This window comes from Sinocyclocheilus rhinocerous, unplaced genomic scaffold (assembly GCF_001515625.1).
Source record: "Sinocyclocheilus rhinocerous isolate Xijiao unplaced genomic scaffold, SAMN03320098_v1.1 scaffold4125, whole genome shotgun sequence".
NCBI lineage: Eukaryota > Metazoa > Chordata > Actinopteri > Cypriniformes > Cyprinidae > Sinocyclocheilus > Sinocyclocheilus rhinocerous.
This window is the reverse complement of record NW_015640508.1, coordinates 42,718-63,913: the sequence shown is the minus strand read 5'-3', so window position 1 is coordinate 63,913 and position 21,196 is coordinate 42,718. Positions and strand designations below refer to the sequence as shown.

The 21,196-nt window shown below is 35.9% G+C and overlaps 2 protein-coding genes across 3 annotated transcripts in view; one reads left to right on the top strand and one right to left on the bottom strand.

The window, feature by feature from the left end:
- Nucleotides 1-119: 119 nt before the first annotated feature.
- On the bottom strand, nucleotides 120-11,176 carry LOC107753337 (ras-related protein Rab-7a). The gene is made up of 6 exons (XM_016569470.1): nucleotides 10,869-11,176; nucleotides 6,336-6,398; nucleotides 4,817-4,943; nucleotides 4,211-4,429; nucleotides 2,311-2,439; nucleotides 120-1,369 (listed from the first exon to the last, which is right to left on the bottom strand). Exons 2-6 carry the CDS (start codon nucleotides 6,386-6,388, stop codon nucleotides 1,274-1,276), a joined length of 624 nt encoding a protein of 207 aa, XP_016424956.1. The 5' UTR covers nucleotides 6,389-6,398; nucleotides 10,869-11,176; the 3' UTR covers nucleotides 120-1,273.
- A 1,284-nt stretch (nucleotides 11,177-12,460) lies between these two features.
- The window catches only part of LOC107753336 (S-adenosylmethionine mitochondrial carrier protein), a 50,346-nt gene continuing 41,610 nt past the window's right edge, over nucleotides 12,461-21,196 (top strand). For both annotated transcript variants that reach the window (XM_016569468.1, XM_016569469.1), the window contains exons 1-3: nucleotides 12,461-12,589; nucleotides 14,183-14,339; nucleotides 14,598-14,707. In XM_016569468.1, the coding sequence (XP_016424954.1) occupies nucleotides 12,557-12,589; nucleotides 14,183-14,339; nucleotides 14,598-14,707 (300 nt within the window). In that variant the 5' untranslated portion in view covers nucleotides 12,461-12,556. The remainder of the gene's footprint in view (nucleotides 12,590-14,182; nucleotides 14,340-14,597; nucleotides 14,708-21,196) is intronic.

The window sequence follows — 21,196 nt, the reverse complement described above, 5'->3', positions numbered from 1 at the left end:
TCATGTAATTTATAATAGTTAATAAAAGTTGATTTGTGGACACATTTCATTCGTTCATTTCAAATAGTCCCAGTTATCACTTCTCAATAAGTGTACAGCAAACACACAATGTACAGCAGTTTTATTCAACAACTTAATTTTATTTCCATTACTTTGAAATACATTTATCTTGAACAATGTATATGCTGTGCATTTTGTTTCATTAAATGCCATGAACAATTCCGTTTTCCCCCAATGTTGTCTAGTTGTGTTTATTTGTATATAATGCAACACAGATAATAATACAAATAATTACAATAATAATGAACATACAGACAGGAAAAGATCAGAGTGATACTGAGCACTTAAATTCTCTACCATCCTGAGCTACTGGTAGAGTCTGGGCAAGATATGAATGAATAGAAAAAACAAAAACGACAAGAGATGGCCTACGCCACTACTTGTTCACGGCAGACTCGTGGTGTTTCGGTCATGCTGACATGGGATCGACGATTACAAAAATACACAGAAATACTAATTGTCATAATAGTATGAATTGTAGATCATTTAGATGTAATATCTAAATTTCCCAATCGCATGGTTTGCTATTCGTGTTTTTGTGTTCCATTTTGAGGACAGTGATTGGGCGTACACTGGATTAATTGACTGCAGTTCTCAGATGTAACAGAGGGGGCAGTGTTAGACCTCCAGTGCTTCGGGACTTCACAAACTGAGGAGCGTTTTTGGGTTCACGACTTTAAGATGCAAATGTAGCATGCTTTACGTCAGGCCGCCATTTTATTTCAAGCAGAATGATGAAGCAGTTGAACATGACGGGTAGTTCTGGTACCAACGTACACCTCTGATACACCCCCCATCTTTCAGCGTTTCACGTCACATGTATTACAACTGCACTGCAGGACTGGATCATATAAAAAAAATCTCAAGAGCCATTCAAGCGTTGTGAAGAGTTCCAGTAGGACTTTTTATGTGGGTGAGGCGACAGTTCTGCAGAACCGGTGCGAGGTGTCGAGATTTGTGTACGAAAACAGGTGTCAGATTGAGCCTCTTGAGCATATGTGTGTGTTGTGTCGTGACTAAGGCTTTGAATGCGAACTGTGAAGGATACTGAATGAGAGGAAGTCTGCTCATCTACAAAGGCCAGTGATTATAGAGTTAAGGGGAAGGAAGGAGATGAAGATCGGGTGAAAGAAAGAACGCATGAGAGAGAGGGAGTGAGGCAGAGACAAGGCCAGAGAGGCTGAGGGTGAAACGCTGCGCCCCCTGGAGGTCCTCAGCAGCTACAAGTCTCTGCTGATGGCTTGGCTCTATCATTCCGGTCTAGTTTAATTGGCTCGGGGAACTCGTTGTATAACTCCACTTCAGTTTCCTACAAAATAAAAAAGGGCCACAGTTAAGTGCCACAATTGTCACAAACTCAGAGGGGGAAAAAAAATCTGAATTTCGAGATGTAAACTCAGAATTGTGAGAAATAAACTCAACATTATGAGACAAAAAAAATCAGAATTACGAGATATAAACTCACAATTGTGAAAAAAGAAGTCATAATTGTGAGGAAAGTTCAGTTACCTTTATTTTTTATATTGTGGCGGAAACATGCTTCTACATATCACTGTTGAAAATGTTGTACTCGTTTAAATTAGAGTGTGTATTTATTAACTCCCGTAGTTTGTTGTTGTTTCGTCTCATCAATGTCTTTTTCGACTAAGAAACGGCAAGCAGTGTTGCCACCTTGTGGTCAAACGAATTAGTGTGAAAAAAACAATGGCACATTTTTGAGCTGAGCGTACAGCTTACGCACGGTTAGAAAAATCTTGACTGTGCACATAATATGCTAACGATGAAATTTGCATCATATGCACAGGAGGTTATGCTACGCCTACGTCATCCGCTGGAACGCCACTCTCTAATGAATGCGTTTATGACAGTTAGCGGAAGCTAGAGATTACGGTTTATAATGTTTTAAATACGGATATTTTCAAATGCATTGCTTCGCTTCAGAAGGCCTTTATTAACCCCCCGGAGCCATGTAGAGCACTTTTTATGATGGATGGATGCCCTTTTTTGGGCTTCAAAATTTCAACCACCATTCACTGTCATTATAAAGCTTGGTAGAGCTAGGACATTTTTTAATATAACTCTGATTGTATTCGTCTGAAAGAAGAAAGTCATTTACACATAGGATGGTTTGAGGGTGAGAAAATCATGGGGTAGTTAAAATTTTTGGGTGAACTATCCCTTTAAGTATACTTTGGGCTTCATCACTTCGTTTCCGCACCTAACGCAACACACATATTTCAACAAACATACCTGTTTGAGTGCATTGCGCGCGATGGTCTGGAAAGCCTGCTCTACATTGATGGCCTCCTTTGCACTGGTCTCAAAGTACGGGATGTTGTTCTTACTCTGACACCAAGCCTGTGCCCGCTTGGTTGTTACCTGAGGGTGAAAAATATGAAAGAACAAAAATGTGAACTTCGCAAAGACTGCGATTAAGGTCATAGATACATGATTATGTTAAAAATGAGAAAAAGTGAACAGTGTTTGCCCATGCGAAAGTCTCCACCATGATACTAGGCAATATGGCTCAGGCCCTTCAATGTACACAACAGTTTCATAGTTTGAATCAGTGAGAATACAATCAATTGATCAAAAGTGACAGTAAAGACATTTATAATGTTACAAAAAAATCTCTTTTTCAAATAAATTATGTTCTTTTGTTTTGAACTTTCATCAAAGAATCCTGGAAAAAAAAAGCATCATGGTTTCCACAAATAGATGAGCACCAAATCAGCATATTAGAATGATTTCTGAAAGATCATGTGAAACTTAAGACTGGAGTAATGACTACTGAAAATACAGCTTTGCCATCATAATGATAAATTACATTTTAAAATATACTTGAATACAAAAAAGTTATTTTAAATTGTACTGTAATAACATTTCACAATATTATTGGTTTTACCGTATTTTAGATCAAATAAATGCAGCCCTGGTGAACATAAGAGACTCCTTTCAAGAACATAATTCTTAGCCATCCTAAACTTGTGATTTTTGTGGCTGCCAGATGAAAAATACATAAGTCTTCTCCACAACAAGTTTTTTGAAGTGTCATTCACTGGAAGTTCAGCTACTTAAAACTTCTCCAAGACACTTTACATGTATATGGAGAGAGTGCAGCTGGTCCTAAATTAGCTCCCTTGGCCTCTTAGAATGTGACATGATCTTGAAATATATATACATGCTTCTATATGTACATGGGTCAACAACATGATTTTTGTACAGACCTCTGTAGTAGAGAGCTTATTCTAAAACGCATAAAAAATGCAACACACCTCAAATATGGTGAGCATGTTTTAAATTGTGCCTCTAGTGCGCCTATGTTCTACGTTGGCCGGGCCCGAACAACTTGACCCACCCTCAAACATGTAGCTTGTTCATGTCAAGAAGACGCTGTGTCCTACGCTGTGAAAGTAAATTTGTTTTATTTTCACTTCCGAATGAAGAGGCTGCAAAGAATCTGCAAAGAAAATTAATAAAATTCAGTACAACCCCAATCTTTTTTGTGCTCCTGTCATTTTACTAATGGCCGCTTCTCTAATCTCGGGATTCACAAAACGCTTGCTCTTGAAAGATGGATCAGTGCTCAGTTTATTATCACAACAGACTGGGCCATCTGACCAATCAGAGCAGAGTAGGCTCATGGAAAGGAGGGGTTTAGAGAGACTGAATCTCAGAACTGCTTCGAACAAATCATTTGAGAATCGTTGGAAAATGAGGTGATAGTAAATGCATATTTTGGAAAACTAAAGCATGTTTTGACCTAAATTGTAAACCTATTGTAGGAGACTCCCAAAACAATGTTAGGAACCTTAAAAATGGCATAACATAGGCACTTTATTTTATTTTCAAAATTTTAATTATTTAATAATTATATTCTTGATATAATCATGATGAAAAAAAAAAGCCTCATTAAAAGAAACCTGTTAAAAAAAACCTTAGTTAGTCATAGTTTGTCATAATCTTTTATTTTTATTTACATTACAGAAAATTTACAAAAATGCTTTAATTCTTAATAAAAATTCGACAACCATTTTCCCATCAAATTAAAGTGATGTGGTACGACCAGCATGCTAAAATAAAAGAATAAAACCTCAATGTCATAGAGAGAACCCCTGCAGACCCTCATGACAGGAATCACTGCACCCACCTGCCTATTCTCCAGATCGATTTTGTTGCCCAGCACCACGAAGGGGAAGTTCTCTGGGTCACGTGGGCTGGCCTGGATCAGGAACTCGTCTCTCCAGCTGTCCAGTGTCTTGAAGGTGTTTGGGGCAGTGACGTCGAACACCAGCACACAGCAGTCGGCGCCGCGGTAGAAAGCCACACCCAGAGACTGGAACCGCTCTTGACCGGCTGTATCCCATATCTGAATGAAACGACACAGAACACTCTCATAAACCTTCTTTCATATACAAATATTCTGTCAGGCTGCATTATGAAATGCATGAAAAAAATGGACAGACAGATCTATATAGTATGCCGGTTACATCTGTTATTATTTTTGTGTTCCTTGGGAGATGAAAATGTCAAACATACTAGAAACGACATGAGGGTGAGTAAATGATGACAGAAATCATATTTTGGTTGAATTATAGCCTTTAAAGTCTTCTCCCAGTTCATTAAAAAGAAAAATGTAAAGCTAGCTGAAGTAATGAGATTATACACATTTGTATGGGGAAAAGAAAAATGCTACAGATGCTTTCATTTTTTATTTCAAAGCATCACATGCTTTCAGAAAAATAACCATCTCTACCTGCATTGTGACAAGTCGGTCATCAACCATCACTTCTTTTGTCAGGAAATCTGCTCCTATAGTAGCTTTGTACTGATTACTGAACTTCTTATTCACATACTGGTTCATCAGAGATGTCTTCCCAACCCTGTTGAGACAAAACAGCGTTTAATCCAGTACCTGGCAGAATAAAAGGAGAACTAACACATCTATTTGTGACTGTGCACAACTATGAGTCATACAACATTAAACACTATATAAACACTAATAATGTAGGCCATAACAAAATTTACATTCCCTTTGTGAAACTGAAACTATTTTCTTGAGAATCTATATCCCACCCACAAACTTTCCCATCTGGAAAGCTCGTAAGACATCAAGAGGAAATGAAAGGCTTTTTGGAGGTTTTGTTTTTGGGTGGTTTAAATGCCCAGTGTGTCATGAATCATCTAAACACGTTTATACTGTTAGTCAAACAGTGCACTGGTAGGGTGTAATAGGATGTTTTTATAGCTGTGTATTTATAGTGCATGTTCAAATATTTCGATACACAATTTTGAATAATTTCTGAACATCTAAATGCACATATGACATGACTCTGTGGGACGCGGTTCATTTTGCACTCAATGGCAACGGTTCACACTCCTGCCTTAAATTAGTCCAAGTCCAATTAGTGCAGTTTGACTGATCTTACAATTAACTAGTTTAATTAGAAAAAAATACAATTAAAAAATAAGAAGTCGTCTGAACATGGCAGGTAATTAATATTAAAATGTTAAATTGTACACATATTTTACATTTGTTTTTACCGTACTTTTGATCAAATAAATCCAGCCTTAGTGAGTATAAAAGACTTCTGTCAAAACCATTTAAAACATTGTACCTTTTACGTTTATTACAATAAAACTTTGTGAATTTTAATTTTTTGTCATATAAACATCCAAAAAGTGAGTAAGTCAAATGTTTGTTCTGATTCTGAATCAGACTACACTGACCATGTTTGTCACCAACAAAATCAATGCAAAAAAACCCAAAACATTTTGTCTATTTACTTTTTTATTATTACTACTATTATTTTACTGTACCCTTTTAAGTACAAATCTTCACACAATTTACTTTTTTTTCTCTTTTTCTCATGGTGCTTTATATTTAGCAGCGTCACCACTATCTATTTGAATCTTTAATCTATGAACACTGCTACTTCTGTTTAACAGAATGCGCTAAAATTTAATTCTTAAAGGGATAGTTTACCCAAAAATCTAAATTCTCAATTTAATCAGCCACTGACCTAAATATTATGGGTGAAAAAATACTATGGTAGTCAATGGCTACCGTCAACTTTTTGGTTACCCACATTCTTCAAAATAACTCCTTTTGTGTTAACAGAATAAAGAAACACGTGAAGGTTTGGAACAACTTCAGGGTGAGTAAATAATGACAGATTTGTCATTTTTAAGTGAACAATCCCTTTAAAAACTAAATGAAAGTGGCAGTAGCCTCGACTTTATTACAGGGCACTGTGCTGAATGTGGAAACTCACCCGGAGTCTCCAAGGATGATCACCTTCAGAAGAACTTTCTTCCTTGATGTCATAGTGTCACAGCTGGGGAGGAGAAAGCACAGAGCATGAAGCCAAGATTTCAACAGCATAGCTCATATGAATAAAAAGGAAGTGAAAGCCAAAACTGGTTGTACTCAATCAGGCCTATTTCAAGGACATGCGGACAGGACAGGAGCCTTGTAGTATGTAGTAAGCAAACTGCTATAGCTACAACCACAATCACCCATTTGATTGAACTTACACACTCTAAGTGTGCTAAAAAGGCCTTTTTTGTTTCAAGGACAAAACCCATCATTCTGCTTGCACTCTCAAATTGGTCATGTGCACTCTAACTACCAAAGTCACGAGAAACGCACTCTCACAGACAACATGTACTGTTGCCTGCCTACCGTTAAACACACAGACTTCCCTTTTTAAGAGGAGGGCTTGAACGTAGAGTTTACTAAACGCTTCTCCATCTTTCACTCAATACAGATCCATCTGCTGAGGTACTGCGGTTTATCCAGGCCATGAAAGTGAGGGCATGGATCATTGCTAAACACTTTAGGAAGTAAATCAAAATGACAGCATTACATGGAACAGCACAACAACAACCACCACCAAAAAAATAGCTGCAATTAACAGAGGGTCTTAGGTCACATGGTGCATTGCTGTGCCAATACACAACATTTGAATGGCAGAGCATGGAGCGATCATAAATTACGGTGATTACAACTTATTTAATTAATCAATAATTTTTCCATGTGATAATGGAAAAATTGTGATAACCGCTAAATGGATAATATTCAAATTCAATTACTATTTTGTCTTAATAAATTAAATTATTACTAAAGGCTAAAATCAATTATTTATAAATAATAATTAATAATTATCAAATGCTACAACTGAATTTAGGCATCACAATATTATAATGTACAGTACGAAAAATGGATATTCGTTTTCAGATTATTTTTTAATAATTATTATTATTATTTTTTTTTAAGTGTTTGATGATGGCAAAATGTAATCAAAATACAAAACTACACTCTAAAAAATGCTGGGTTGTTTCAACCCAATTTTGGGTCAAATATGGAATACCCCAACTGTTGGGTTAAATTTTGGTTAAATTTTTTAATTAACTTTTTAACCCAACAGGTGGGTTAGTCCATATTTTACCCAAAATTGGGTTGAAACAACCCAGCATTTTTTAGAGTGTAAATAACCAATAGTAGCTGATATAAATACATCCAATATCATCCGATATGGTACCAATATATTATCAATTCTTAATGGTAACACCAGAAATGCAAAATAAAAGTGTCATAAATGGCAGACTATCACTACTAAAATGTATAATTATATACAACAAAGGTCGGGTGTACTGATATGTTACTAAATAGTATGACATAATTGAAACCATGGCATAGTTTGATAAGGTTGGATGTTTCTTTTCAGCATTTATCTCAAAAATGTGAATGTTATCGGCTTCAAAGACATCACAGGGGCTGAGCATATCAAGACCACCTCTAACTCAAGCATTGTGTTTTCACTTGAACTTCAAAGGTCACAAATGTAACAGTTGAAAGACAATAAGGCGATATACCATATAAAATGGTACTGCAATACTAAACTACTAATGATAAAAGTTCATTTGACTTTCTTGATCTAAATCAGTCTCCAGACTTATACAAGAGCAAACAATAGTTTCAAACTGGCAACAGAATCCGGATGCATACATTCAGACGGAAAAAAAATATCAATGCTTATGAGTTTCCTGCTGCTATATCGGGAGTCATACTGAGAGGATATAGTGTGCCGTTTCAGTGTTTAGAAATCAGCTTTAACATTAAACTCTCTGTAAAACCACTGACATGCTATGATCATAGGTTCAAGTGGTTTTAAATCAGGCCATTTGAAACTTAGAGACTTATTAGTACCCTTTAACTGCTCGTTTTCATATTACGTAACAACTGGGCTAAAATCAGGCAGCTAAAATCAAATGTGGAGTGGACTTTGTAATTAGTCCTTCATTTTGCAGTGACAAACAGCATCCAACTGCAGGGTTGGGCATGTGCACAAATGTCTATTAGGATACATTTTGAAACTCAGAACATCAGAGGAACAGTGGGACAGTTTTTAGCATGTCATGAATCAAGGCTTTCCATGCCATGTCAGTTTCGTTAGTTGAACAATCGTTAAGTTGTTAAACAACAGTACAATCCACTGAACGCACTGTAATTATATTTCTAACAGCCTTGTTTTCATTACTGTCAAAAATTAAAATTAGCGCTACTGTGACTAAGGTCTATGGTGTGTGTCCAAAAACCAGCAGATTTTGTTAGCTTTAATCAATGTAAGGCATCATTTTTCCATTTAAAATGCAGAATAATTGAGAGAAACAACCCTTTATGACATTTCCCACTCAAACCTTGCAAAATGCTTCTTTCTAGACCAAAATTAGCATGAATATCAAAAGCCAACAGACATTACTTATTACTATGCTGATCCTACATGAAAGCTTAGCCTATGTTCATTGACAAATACTTTCTGGCTCCTGATAAGCAAAGCATAATGAAATGACCCTCAGGAATGAAACAACTGCTTGATTTCCTTTTAAAATGGTTTGTATTAAGTTACTAAAAACGCCAGCAGAGCTCTGAACAATAAATGTAGTGTAGTAGCAAATACTAAAAAGTGAAGGTGAAAACCCCTCATCACGGTCGAGTAGAATCCACAAGTGGACTGAAGAGCTCCTCCACACAAACATCATAACTTAAAGTCACCAACATGGAACACTTGCTGTCCCTTAAAAGACATTGTGGTATTTCACATTATTTCAGTAATTCTGTAATACTACACAACCATTAAGAAGAAAAGCAAAAAAGTATTATGCAAAAATAAATGTTTTAAATAATAGTAGTAGGCCTATGCAATATTTTCACACGTTTTTTTCCACATAGACCTTAGTCAGGGTATCGTCATATTTACTTTTTGACAGGAGTGAAAACGAGGCTGTGAGGGATAGAAGTACAGTGTGTTCAATGGATTGGACTGTTGTTTAACAACCTACTGACTGTTAAGCTGATGAAATGTCTTTCTTGGGGAAAAAAAAAAAACCTTCAGTGGACAGAAAGTCCATAAAACAGTTTTGAAAGTTGTTATGGTCTATTGCATGTTTAATTAAGCAAGTAGAAATTACAAAAGATGCCATTCCATTTTTTGTAAACCAAGCAGCTTTCTTGCGAAATCTGAGTGTGAAAATCTTTCAGCCTCACGTGAAATTCCTGGATTCCTATAGAAAACTGAAAGGTTGGTACAGTAAATGTGGCCGCAGCTTTATCTTGAAGTGTAAATACATTCTCGGACATCCATCATGTCGGCATGACCCTGTAGTTCCTATGATGTACTAATAACAACTGCAAAAAATGAATTAACCAAAAAACAACTTTAGAGCATTTTTCAGTGCGGTGAGGTTACATTTACCATTGTTTGGCTAAAATGCAGATTTCGCATGGGTTCAGCTGGTCATGCAAATTTGCCATACTGACCAACTGAAGCTTCTTGGTTTGAAAGTGACTTCTGTGTGAGCTGTGCTTCATAAGGCCCTGGTGTATTATGCTATATTTATGCAGAAATACACGCACATATTACATACTAGTTTGTATACAATTCTGAATTGTCTAGATAGGCAGCTCGCTAGATTTTGAGAGACAGCCCACGACTGCCAACAGTTTTACGACTCCATATTTAATCTGGAACCCATGACACTCGGTAAAGTCGGATCACATGGTAGAACACTTTCCTTTAGCATGCATGAGAACAGCAGAATGCCATCCATTTCAACAAACAATCAAGTGCGTACTCATACTGACATACGCTTGTTTCTTATATATTGACGCTACTTGTGAACCATAAAGGCGCTTGGGTTATAGAGTAATGGAGGCTTTAGCCTAATAGTAGCTGGTTCTTTATTTAAATTGCTTGTTTCGCAATAGTACTCCACAGCTGTTTCAGTGTGCGGTAAACATAAGCAGAAAGTGAATGTATTTGACACGTTTGCTGGTTGTGCAATCATCTGATTTCATATAAAAGCAAGACAGCGCTGTAAAAACCATATCTGATTGTTATTATGTTAGTGCCATTGAATAAAATGTCGCCTTATGTATATTAGCTCAAGACAACGATCTGAGAAAAAGTGAGGCGTTTTAAATGAACTGCAAATGTAAAACGACACAATCCAGCGCGACTGTCAGGCCTGTCAGGTTAACTAGAAACACCTGATTATTCAGGGCCTGAAAACGGACAGATCAACATCACAGCGTGTAAAAAATGACTGATTTTAACCAGAAAGAAAGCTCATACACAGAGAAATCAGGATTGAATCACCTCCGTGTCCTATAACTGCATAAAAAATGAGCCCGTTTGCTAACGTCAGTTAGCTTACATGTCAATCACACCATCTCTTCACAAATCCACGACGTGTCTGGATTGAACATGTAAGTTACAAGCATACATGTTGATTTAATAACTCACCTGATTTACAAAGCAGGAGATCTAGCGAATGTCTGTATTAGTGCTGTGGTGTAGCCTGTGAGCTAAATTGCTACCGTGCCCTTACACAAGCCTGATGTTTATGAAGAAAACAAACAATAACTTCAGCCCCTGTCGCCAGCGGAGCACTGGATCGTTTAGGCTAGTGTATGAGTGAACTAATCCGGAATCGGGGATACCGATACGGGTGCTGTAACTGTTATTGCCCCAATGTTAAAAGACGGGTCCTTTTTTCTCTTTCTGTTTCTGGATCTGCTTTAACTTCCTCCAAAACAACCCTGTGATAGCAAGGATGTCATCACGCAGGTAACGTCATCGCGCAGAAGACGCCCCAAAAGCGGGTTCGATTTTTTTTACTCTGGCGAATAATGTTTCTCAGGGTGCTTATTTATTTATTTATTTATTTAGTAGTTTATTTTTTTTTGTCTAGACACATACTTTTTTATTGACCTCAAAATATTGACTACAACAATATGGAAGCCAATTTCCAATTTCAAAAACGATGCCTTGGTAAATCACAAATATGACATAAAAAGTCATAATTATGACATAAAAAAAAAAAATTTCAAAATTTTGTCACAATTACTTTTTATGTCATAATTATAACTTATGCTATTATTGTGGCTGAAATGGGCTTCTCTAATAATGTGAAATTATTTTTAAATTAACAAATCATTGTTTGGTCAAAAAATAATGTGCATTTATAACATTTCAAGTAGGCTACATGTCATTAATCTCAATAAAATGTGAAAATTTGCCCTACCAGACGTTATATAGATATAATGTTAATATGTGTATTTATTTAATATGTGCTGTATTTAGCTTATATGTATATGTATATGTATATGTGTGTATAGCGCTATCCTCATTCGTTGTAAACAAATAAGCTAAAATATTTTGGTAAAGTGTTTTTGTTTAGTGTAAAATATATATACTAATTTGAACTGAAATAAAAATAAATAAATAATGATTTTAGATTGTCTTATTTAATTGAAACGGCACTATTGGACGTGACGTGAACACAAAATGTAAATTTTATTTCACTTCATCACAGTTAAAACCTATTGTACTGTATACAAAATGTGATTGTTTAATTTTAATAATAATATTAATAATATTAGTATTATTAATATATTATATTAATATATTATTAATATTAATATTAATATTATTATTATTTAATTGTATATATTTTCTATAAACCAGTGTATAAACTTGTTTTGTCTTCGTGTAATTGGAAACTTTGATGGAATAATAGTTCCCCCTGCTGGACCTATTATGACGCCATACTGGATTTTATTTTGAGCATTTAATGCTAAACCAAACCATTCTAAATTCAAAACCAGAATCCAATTCCTAGAGCAGGGAGATTAAAGTTTCTAAAAGCAACCATTTACCTTTAAATAAATGAATAAATAAATGTTCACAATTAAATAGAGATGTAAGGTAAGAAAATGTTTAATTTAGAAAATAGTTTAAAAACAAAATAAAAGATCTAACGTTGATAATATATTGATATTCCTCTGCAGTTCTACTACTGTTGTCATCACGTGGCGTCAGTGGAAGCACACGCCTTAAACATGGCGGCGCCCATGATGAGCGTGCGATAGTTCTTGCATAGAGTGTCAAAGATAAATCACCTGCTTAATGCCGCAGTCCTCACATACAATATGGACAGACGAGAGTTCACAGCCTCCCTTGTGGTAATGTGCATTTTATGTCTATTGCACGTGCTAAAAGCAGAAGCGTAGGCATCTTTCCTCATGACATTAACTCTGCTCTTGAAATAAATACAGTTTAATGTAATAGAGTAACAGTGTCTTTATGCTTATGTGTTAGTGTTCACTTTATGTGGAGGCTTTCTTGTTTCAGTCATCTCAGACTAGTCCCAGAGTGATTCTGATAATGAAAGTAATAAAGAAAATGAACGTCATTATAAAAATAATAAAAACTGTCTGCTTTGATCAGTAAATAAACCACACCCACATCTAGTTTATTATTATTAATATTCCATTGCATTGTTTGTTTTAGTTTTTTTTTTAACCTTTAGTTCAGGGGTCACCAAACTCGGTCCTGGAGGGCCGGTGTCCTGCAGAGTTTTGCTCCAGTCTTAATCAAACACACCTGAACCAGCTATTCAAGGTCTTATATCTGAAACTTCCAGGCAGGTGTGTTGAGGCAAGTTGGATCTCTGCAGGACACCAGCCCTCCAGGACCGAGTTTGGTGACCCCTGCTTTAGTTTATAGAGAGAGAGTGAAAAAAAAAACATACTGTTCTTTTCTCTTGTTGTTTCTCAATTATTAATTAGTACTTAATTATAATAATAGTGATAATAATAATAACAACAACAACAGCAATAATAGTTATTATTTTTATTAATTATTAGTGATTTCTTAGTCCAGACAGTTGTTTTGCCTAATTTAGTTATTAATTAGATTTTTTTAACCTTTAATGGTTTTAGAGAAATAAAAAATTACTCTCTTCATTTTGTTTCTGCAGCCTAATTATGAATTCTTTGGACTATATCGCTTAATAGCAATAATAGTAATAATAGTACAGTCAGTAGTGCTTCATGTAATTGACAGCTTCAACTTGATCTGGATCAAAACAGGACCAACTTATCTTCAAACACTTTTTTAAAGTAGTAATAAATCAATCATAGAGTTTGCACTCTTTAGCATTGGAATGGAAGGATGTTTTTGTTTGCAGATCCATATGCACAGTATTGCATATTGATAGTCAGAAATGCTCTAAAACACAGTGGGTGAAAAATGGGGTTAATCATAATGAATAATGAATTAGATAAAAAGTGGTTTTCTGTATCTCCGCTTTGTTTTAGTAACCATATTAAGCAGAACAACAAACATAACTCTTCTTCTCCTTAAAGCTTAAAGTGTCATTTGTGGTAAAATGTGGAATTATGTGGTAAAAATAATATGTGACCCTGGACCACAAAACCAGTCTTAAGTCGCTGGGGTAAATTTGTAGCAATAGCCAAAAAAACATTGTATGGGTCAAAATTATAGATTTTTCTTTTATGCTAAAAATCATTAGGATATTAAGTAAAGATCATGTTCCATGAAGATATTTTGTAAATTTCCTACCGTAAATATATCAAAACTTAATTTTTGATTAGTTATATGCATTGCTAAGAACTTCATTTGGACAACTTTAAAGGCGATTTTCTCAATATTTAGATTTTTTTGCACCCTCAGATTCCAGATTTTCAAATGGTTGTATCGCGGCCAAATTTTGTCCTGTCCTAACAAACCATATATCAGTGGAAATCCCTTAGGCAGGCGGCTGTGCGGGAATGTGTGTAGATCTCACTCTATTCCCTCTGGACACCATAAAGACTAGGTTACAGAGCCAGCAGGGCTTTTACAAGGCGGGAGGTTTCCGAGGGATCTATGCAGGGGTCCCGTCAGCTGCTATAGGCTCCTTTCCCAATGGTAAGTTTAGATGTCTTATTAATAAACATGAAAAATGGCTGCATGTTTAAAAGTTTACTTTAAACTCTTTAGAAGATTATTATAACTGCATGCTGCAAAGATTTCGGATTATGATCATAAATAGCATATTTAAACCAGAATTACTGGAATCGCTAGCTCTCAGAATACACCCACAAATGAAATGCATTACGCATATATTAGAAAGTTGATGCAGTTTAAGTAGTTTGTTTCAAACAAAGTGTTTCTTCTTGATTTCAGCTGCTGTGTTTTTCGTCACCTATGAAAGCACTAAGTCGTTATTTACCGGCTATAGTGCTACAAACTTGGCCCCCATCACTCACATGCTGGCCGCTTCACTTGGAGAAATCGTAGGTTTCCTGTCATTCTTCTTCTATTTTGTCCTTGTATTTATCATCATTTATTTACCCATTGCAGTCCAAATGAACTCTTTCTGTATGTCTGTTTCAGAGACAAATATGCAGAAAGTGTAGAATGTTGTTTTTGTTGGATGTTTTTAGGAGCCGGGCCACAGACGACCCTGTATTTTCCCACCAGCTGGCCAAATAGGATCTGCTTGTTGTCTATTGACATAGCTGTTTTTATAGAGAGGAGTCTTGCAGTTTTGTCAAGGGAGATTTAGGTTTTGGAGCTTTAAGAAGCACCTTCATTTCCTCCGCTAGTGAAACTGTATGCTCAAAGCAGTGCAGTCCAGCTCATGTCATAAAAACGATCCAACACAGGAGCAAAAAGTTTGAGGTTAAATTTTTCCTTAGTGGATACTCCACCTTAAAAATGTAGTGCAATTTAACACAAGTTTGAAACCACTTATGTTTTTGAATGAAATTATTACTTTTATTGCTCAAGGATAGATTTACTTGATTAAAAAATGCTGTAAAGACATTTGTTTGTTGTGTCTCAGGGCAGCCCACATCTCTCCCTCTATTGGTTAGATCCGGTTTGCTTTATTCTTTCAAGACAGTAGTGTTTGGAACAGGCTTCATCGCTCAAAAAACATGAGACTAACATAAGAGGGTTATTTATTTATTTATTTATTTAAAAAGAGACAGAGTGCACAATGACTGGCATGAAATGTAAGTGTGCACTACCATTCGAATGTCTTTTTTTTTATTTCCAAAAGATCATGTGACACTGAAAACTGAAAATTCAGCTTTGCCAATTTTACAATAGTACATTTTTTTACTGTATTTTTGATCAATAATAATAAAAAAAATAAAAATCTTACCAGCCCCAAACATTTGAATGTTGGTGTACATACTTTTGTGCAGTTAAAAGATATCAAATAAAAGATAAAAGTTGTGAGCAAAAAAAAGTTTCTTTCAAAAGCTTGAAGTGTACTGAGTTTTTTTTGTCCGAGAACTTCATGCTTTAAAAAACATAAAAATGTCTTTTGGAATCAGTATGGAATGTGCACTCATTAGATTTTAGTCCTCTCAGCTCTGTTTAACATATTTTAGCATATTTAAATCTATTCAGCAGAATTCAGCAGCATATTTTCCTCAACCTTGGTGAAATACCACATGGGCCTACTAATACATCTCCGTCCCATTCATCTCAATATGCAATAGTAGTTTCCAATTTCAAGAGACAGAATATAACTATAAATGTTGTAACTGGGTTGATCATTTCAGTTTGTTACTAATTAAATTAACTGGTTGTTATTCCATCTACTTCTTTATAGTGAAGAAGACTCTCTGGGTGAAAAGTGTCTTTTTACTTGGAAAACTAGACAGACTATCATACCGTGCTAATTGCGACCATTAAACATAGCTCAAAAATAAGTTAAGTGAAAAGGTCAGCCTTCACCAATACCCAAGATATCTGAATATGAGGTGAATTTAAAGTCAGGTCTGTTGATAACCCGTTGCCTGGTGCAGCAGGATTTGTACACTTCAAAAAGGGGATTTTAACAGCAGAGCCCCAGCTGAATCCCAGTGTGTTGTGGGTACACGTTGCCCCATTCAAAGCCTGTAATCCTGGAGCTTAGCCATGAAAGTCTTCCCCTCAGGCCGTCTGGAGCAGAAGACAAAGTCATCTTACTTGCGTAACTCCTGCCATTATACAACTTTTCGCTAATAGGTTTCTCAAGTTGAGATGATTAATGACTCATTAGTTTATAATTTGTTAGATTTCGAATTTTCTGGCCCAATTTTGCATCAGTCCATTTTGTTTCTTGTTTGTGCCATAATCTCTTTGAGTATTTCTGATTACTTAGTACATTTCCCCATTACTTTTCCAGAATATTTGCAACTGCTATACTGTCATAGTTATCTGGTTGACCCTATAAGGTTAGCACTAGCACACTAATAAAACGCAATTTGGATCCAGGACTTTAAGCTCAGGGATTCAGGCTATGCCTTTGTAGCATTGGATATGCCTCGTAACAGCCTCTCATCTGCAACCAGCAAGATTTAAATTGTCTGGAAACTTTATCCTCACCTTATACACCTTCACCAGTCTCCCTTACTGTAAGTCCAGCCTGTCTCTGCACACAACTATATATAAAAGGTTGCTTTAAAGATTGAATACAGCCAGTGAATTATTGAAAGTGTTCGGCAGCAGGGTCTTTACAAATAGCAAGACTGTAAGTTTAACAGCTTCAAAAACAGCAATGTTACGTCCTCGCTAATGAAAACATATCATGTAGTTTTTCAGTTGTGAGCTATTTTATCAAAAAAGTTAATTGTGAGGCAGTGCTGACAAGAAGTTTCTGTGTAGGTGTGTTTCCATCTGTGGGAAAAACATGGAAATTGCCATTTTTATCCTCTGGTTTGTCTTATTTGTTGGCTTGGTCAGTGTCTTTGTGGGTTTTGGTTTATTTGATGTTGTAGACTATAAGGACCTTTGATATAACTGAAATCATTAGTTTGAAGTGTTATGGAAATGTAATGCAGCCGACAGACCTGGAAGTACTTTATAGCTGTGCGTTTACTGGAAAATAATTGCACACTTTAGAATGTTCATCAACCAATCAGAATGCATTCAACAGCCTTGTGGTATAATATTGTGTAATAACAGCAATGGTGATTTCTGTCTCTTCTTTCTCAGTATCATTGTATATGTGTGTGTGCTATAAAGAATGCACTGGCTGATGGTGTTTATCAGAGCCAGAGTAGGCTGTTATCTAGCCATTATATCAGATTTATCTTCATTCCCATTTGCCCAACACACTCTCCGAAAGCTCATTTGTCAAGCTGATGGAGCACTTATCCTACATTTATAAACCTTGTCTCTCCCTATGGCTGTGGGGTGAAAACAGCTTGTAGCATGACTAGAAGAGGCCGACTGGCACCCCGCTAAGTTTGGCACAGCAAAAAAAAATCCATGCATTGCCCGTGAGAATACGATTGCCTATGATTTATTGCACAAATCAAGCCTGAGCGTTGTACTGTGGCATAACCTTCTCCCACCCTCTCTTCTTGTTCTCGCCTGGCAGGTCTCTGAAATATAAAAAAAGAAAAAAAAATAGGCAATTGAAGTGTTGGGTTAAAAATGTTATCTCTGCACATGCATTGGTATTATTAAAGGATGAGATGGGGACGTGTCAGGCAGATATTGGTCTGTGCAGATAGGTTTTGGAAAGGCAGCGCTCCATAAGGACCCGAGGGGCCTCTGTTGTTGTTGTTGTTTTTTCAAGCACCTGTAGGATGATCTGTGGAAGATTGTCCCAGATGCCTGTTGTAATTCCAACTTCCTGAGACTGAGCTGGGAGGCGTGTGTTCTGAGTTCACGGACCGTTCGGAATGTTCCAGCTTTGTCTATTGATGTCTGGAGTCACAGCTGTGAGAGTGACCTTACCATGTACAAGTGGTTTATTTTATGCTTATAGAAATGTGTTTTGTTGGGATTTAAAAAGCAGCTTCAGGTTTGTGGGTAAAAAGGCAAAAATGTTATGTTATAAATATCTTTTTAACTTTTTAATTAACAGTAGCATTCAAGTTTTCTTTTTTTTCTTTTTTCTTTGAAAACATTAAGAACTCACCAAAGCTATTTGATCAAAAATACAGCAAATCAGTAATATTGAGAAATATTACTACAAATTAAAATATCTGTGTTACGTCCCTCATCAATCAGCTATGGTTAGTCTAGGAATATTGTTAGATATAACATACAAAATTTTAGGTGTGTGTATATCAAGATGGGAAGGAGCTGCACAAGGAAGAAAACCGGCCACAAAGTTAATAATTTAGTCACAATGTTTAATTCTCTTTTAAAGTGCTTGAGAGAAAATGAAGTATTAAAGTAAATATTTACAATATGTACAATCAATGAATGACAGTCGGGAGCAGGTTGGAGGAGAGGAAGGAGCGAGAGAGATGCTTAAATAAAAAAACTAAACAAAAACAAAACTCCCAATAACTAAGGTTAACCAAACCATAACTTTCTATCAACAAAAAATGTAGAAACAAACATCTTCAGCGTACAAAGACGCCATGCCTAACCTTACTCTAACTAATCAAACAAAACATACAAAATGAGCACCTCTCGCACTAGCCTGGTGTGTCTAATACAATAATGAAAACCTACATGTAAATGTATGTCGCGACATGCTTACCTTACTCCCAACCTCTCCAATACAATTCGCACAACTCTCATCAGTGACCAAGTTAGACAGGAGTTTCACAACCAACACCTTGATCGGATAACATCAGACAAATGCAACACGCACATCAAAGTCATAATCAACAACAACTCACAACCTCTGATACTACTGCAAGAAAAACAGAACCGTAACTCCAACAAAACAGACTCTCAGACTGGTCTTCTCGCAAGAGAGAGAACCGTCCTCACAGAGCCGTAACATCACCCAGTCCAGCCTATTCGCCATTAACGTTAGTGAACTTTAAATAAACTGCGCGGCCGCAGACCATTGGTGGCGCAATCACAGATGTCAGCGTCCAGCGTCAGCAGAGTGACAGGCAGATCCGCCAATGAACTTCGCGTCTGAAACAGACAAAGCATACATACAAACGCACCCATACAATAACATATACATAAGCAAGCTTACATAGCACAGTGTACGTAACAATCTGTAATATATTTTAAAATATAATTTATTATTGTGATAGCAAAGCTAAATTTTCAGCATCATTACTGCAGTCTTCAGTGTCACATGATCCTTCAGAAAGAGTTCTGATATGCAGATTTGATGCTCAAGAAACATTTCTTATTATTTTCAGTATTGAAAAGAGTTTGATATAGCTTAATATTTTGTGGAAACTGATCATTTATTCAGGATACAAAGTTCAAAAGAACAGCATAAAAGATGATAAATCTTTTGCACTTTTTTTTTTTAATCTTAGCATAACACTTCTGTTAATACTTTATTTAAACTTGTACATATAATTTAAATAATTATAAAAGTATTCAAATTAATTATTAATGCCTTACAATGTGCATTCTAAAGTGTTATATCTTTTCTTTTTAACCACAGTTATAATAAATGTACATCTACTCTCAGTTACACTTTTGAAGCCTGTAAGGCATGATATAACATAGACAGCATAGCTATAAATAGCATGTAGATCTTGTGTTTTCATTCAGCAGCATTTAATGACATAATCATGAATAGATAAGTAATGTATTATGTATTATAATGTAATTATAATTATACAGTACAGAACCAACTGATTATATGGTGTTCTAAATTGTGAATTCATTATGCATGTTTATAGTGATTTTTATTAAACTTAAAATAAATGTTTGTAAATAATAGTAAGGAAACTAAATGTGACCCTGGAGCACAAAACCAGTGTTAAGTCGCTGGGGTATATTTGTAGCAATAGCCAAAAATACATTGTATGTGTCAAAATTATAGATTTTTCTTTTATGCCAAACATCATTAGGATATTAAGTAAATAATTCAATGTTCCATGAAGATATTTTGTAAATTTCCTACTGTAAATATAGTAAAACTTATTTTTTTATTGGTAATATGCATTGCTAAAAACTTAATTTGGACAACTTTAAAGGCGATTTTCTCAATATTTAGATTTTTTTTGCATCCTCAGATTCCAGATTTTAAATAGTTGTACCTCGGCCAAATATCATCCTATCCTTAACCATACATCAATGGAAAGCATATTTATTCAGCTTTCAGATGATGTATAAATCTCAATTTCGAAAAATTGACTCTTATGACTGGTTTTGTGGTTCAGGGTCACAAATATGTTTTAGTCTGTTGAGGCAAATCAAAACAACTGAATTGTGTTTTCAGGTCTTGTTCAGTGTGCAGCAATCATTCGTCCCTCTGCAGGTGTGTAGAGTAGAGAACAGCACGAGGAAAGACAAACGGCTCTTAAAGGGTTAGTTCACCCAAAAATTAAAATTAGGCTGCGTTTTACTCACCCCCGAGGCATCCTAGGTGTATATGACTTTCTTCTTTCAGACGAATCCAGTCAGAGTTATTTAAAAAATTTTCTTTGATCTTTCAAGCTGTTTAATGCCACTCAGCGGGTGTTGCATTGCTTCAGTCCAAAAGAACTTAAATAAAAATCGCCCATCCATAAAAAAAAATGTCTCCACGGCTCCGGGGGGGTGAACAAATGTAAGAAAAATATCCATATTCAAAACGTAATAATCACTTGAATCTAGCTTGCACTCACTGTTGTAAACAGAAGCAGTTCCGGGGGAATGACGTATGGAGGTCGGCTTTGCGCCGCTCAGAAGTGAGCCACCCTATAGGCGGTCGGAACAACTCTTTGTCAGCTTCGGTAACCGCAACAAAGGGCTTCCGGTTACGAAGCAAAGACTCTCTAGATGGATAGTAGACTCCATCTCGTTAGCATACTCTTCTTTGGGCCTCCAATGCCCCATTGGAGTACGGGCCCACTCGACTA

Bases quoted from the DNA above. Each gene is read 5' to 3' on its own strand.
- LOC107753337 (XM_016569470.1), bottom strand. From the start codon at position 6,388: ATGACATCAAGGAAGAAAGTTCTTCTGAAGGTGATCATCCTTGGAGAC. The intron at 4,430-4,816 runs GTAGAGATGGTT...CGTTTCATTCAG, and splicing joins ACCGACTTGTCACAATGCAG to ATATGGGATACAGCCGGTCA. The intron at 2,440-4,210 runs GTGGGTGCAGTG...TTTCACCCTCAG, and splicing joins TCGATCTGGAGAATAGGCAG to GTAACAACCAAGCGGGCACA.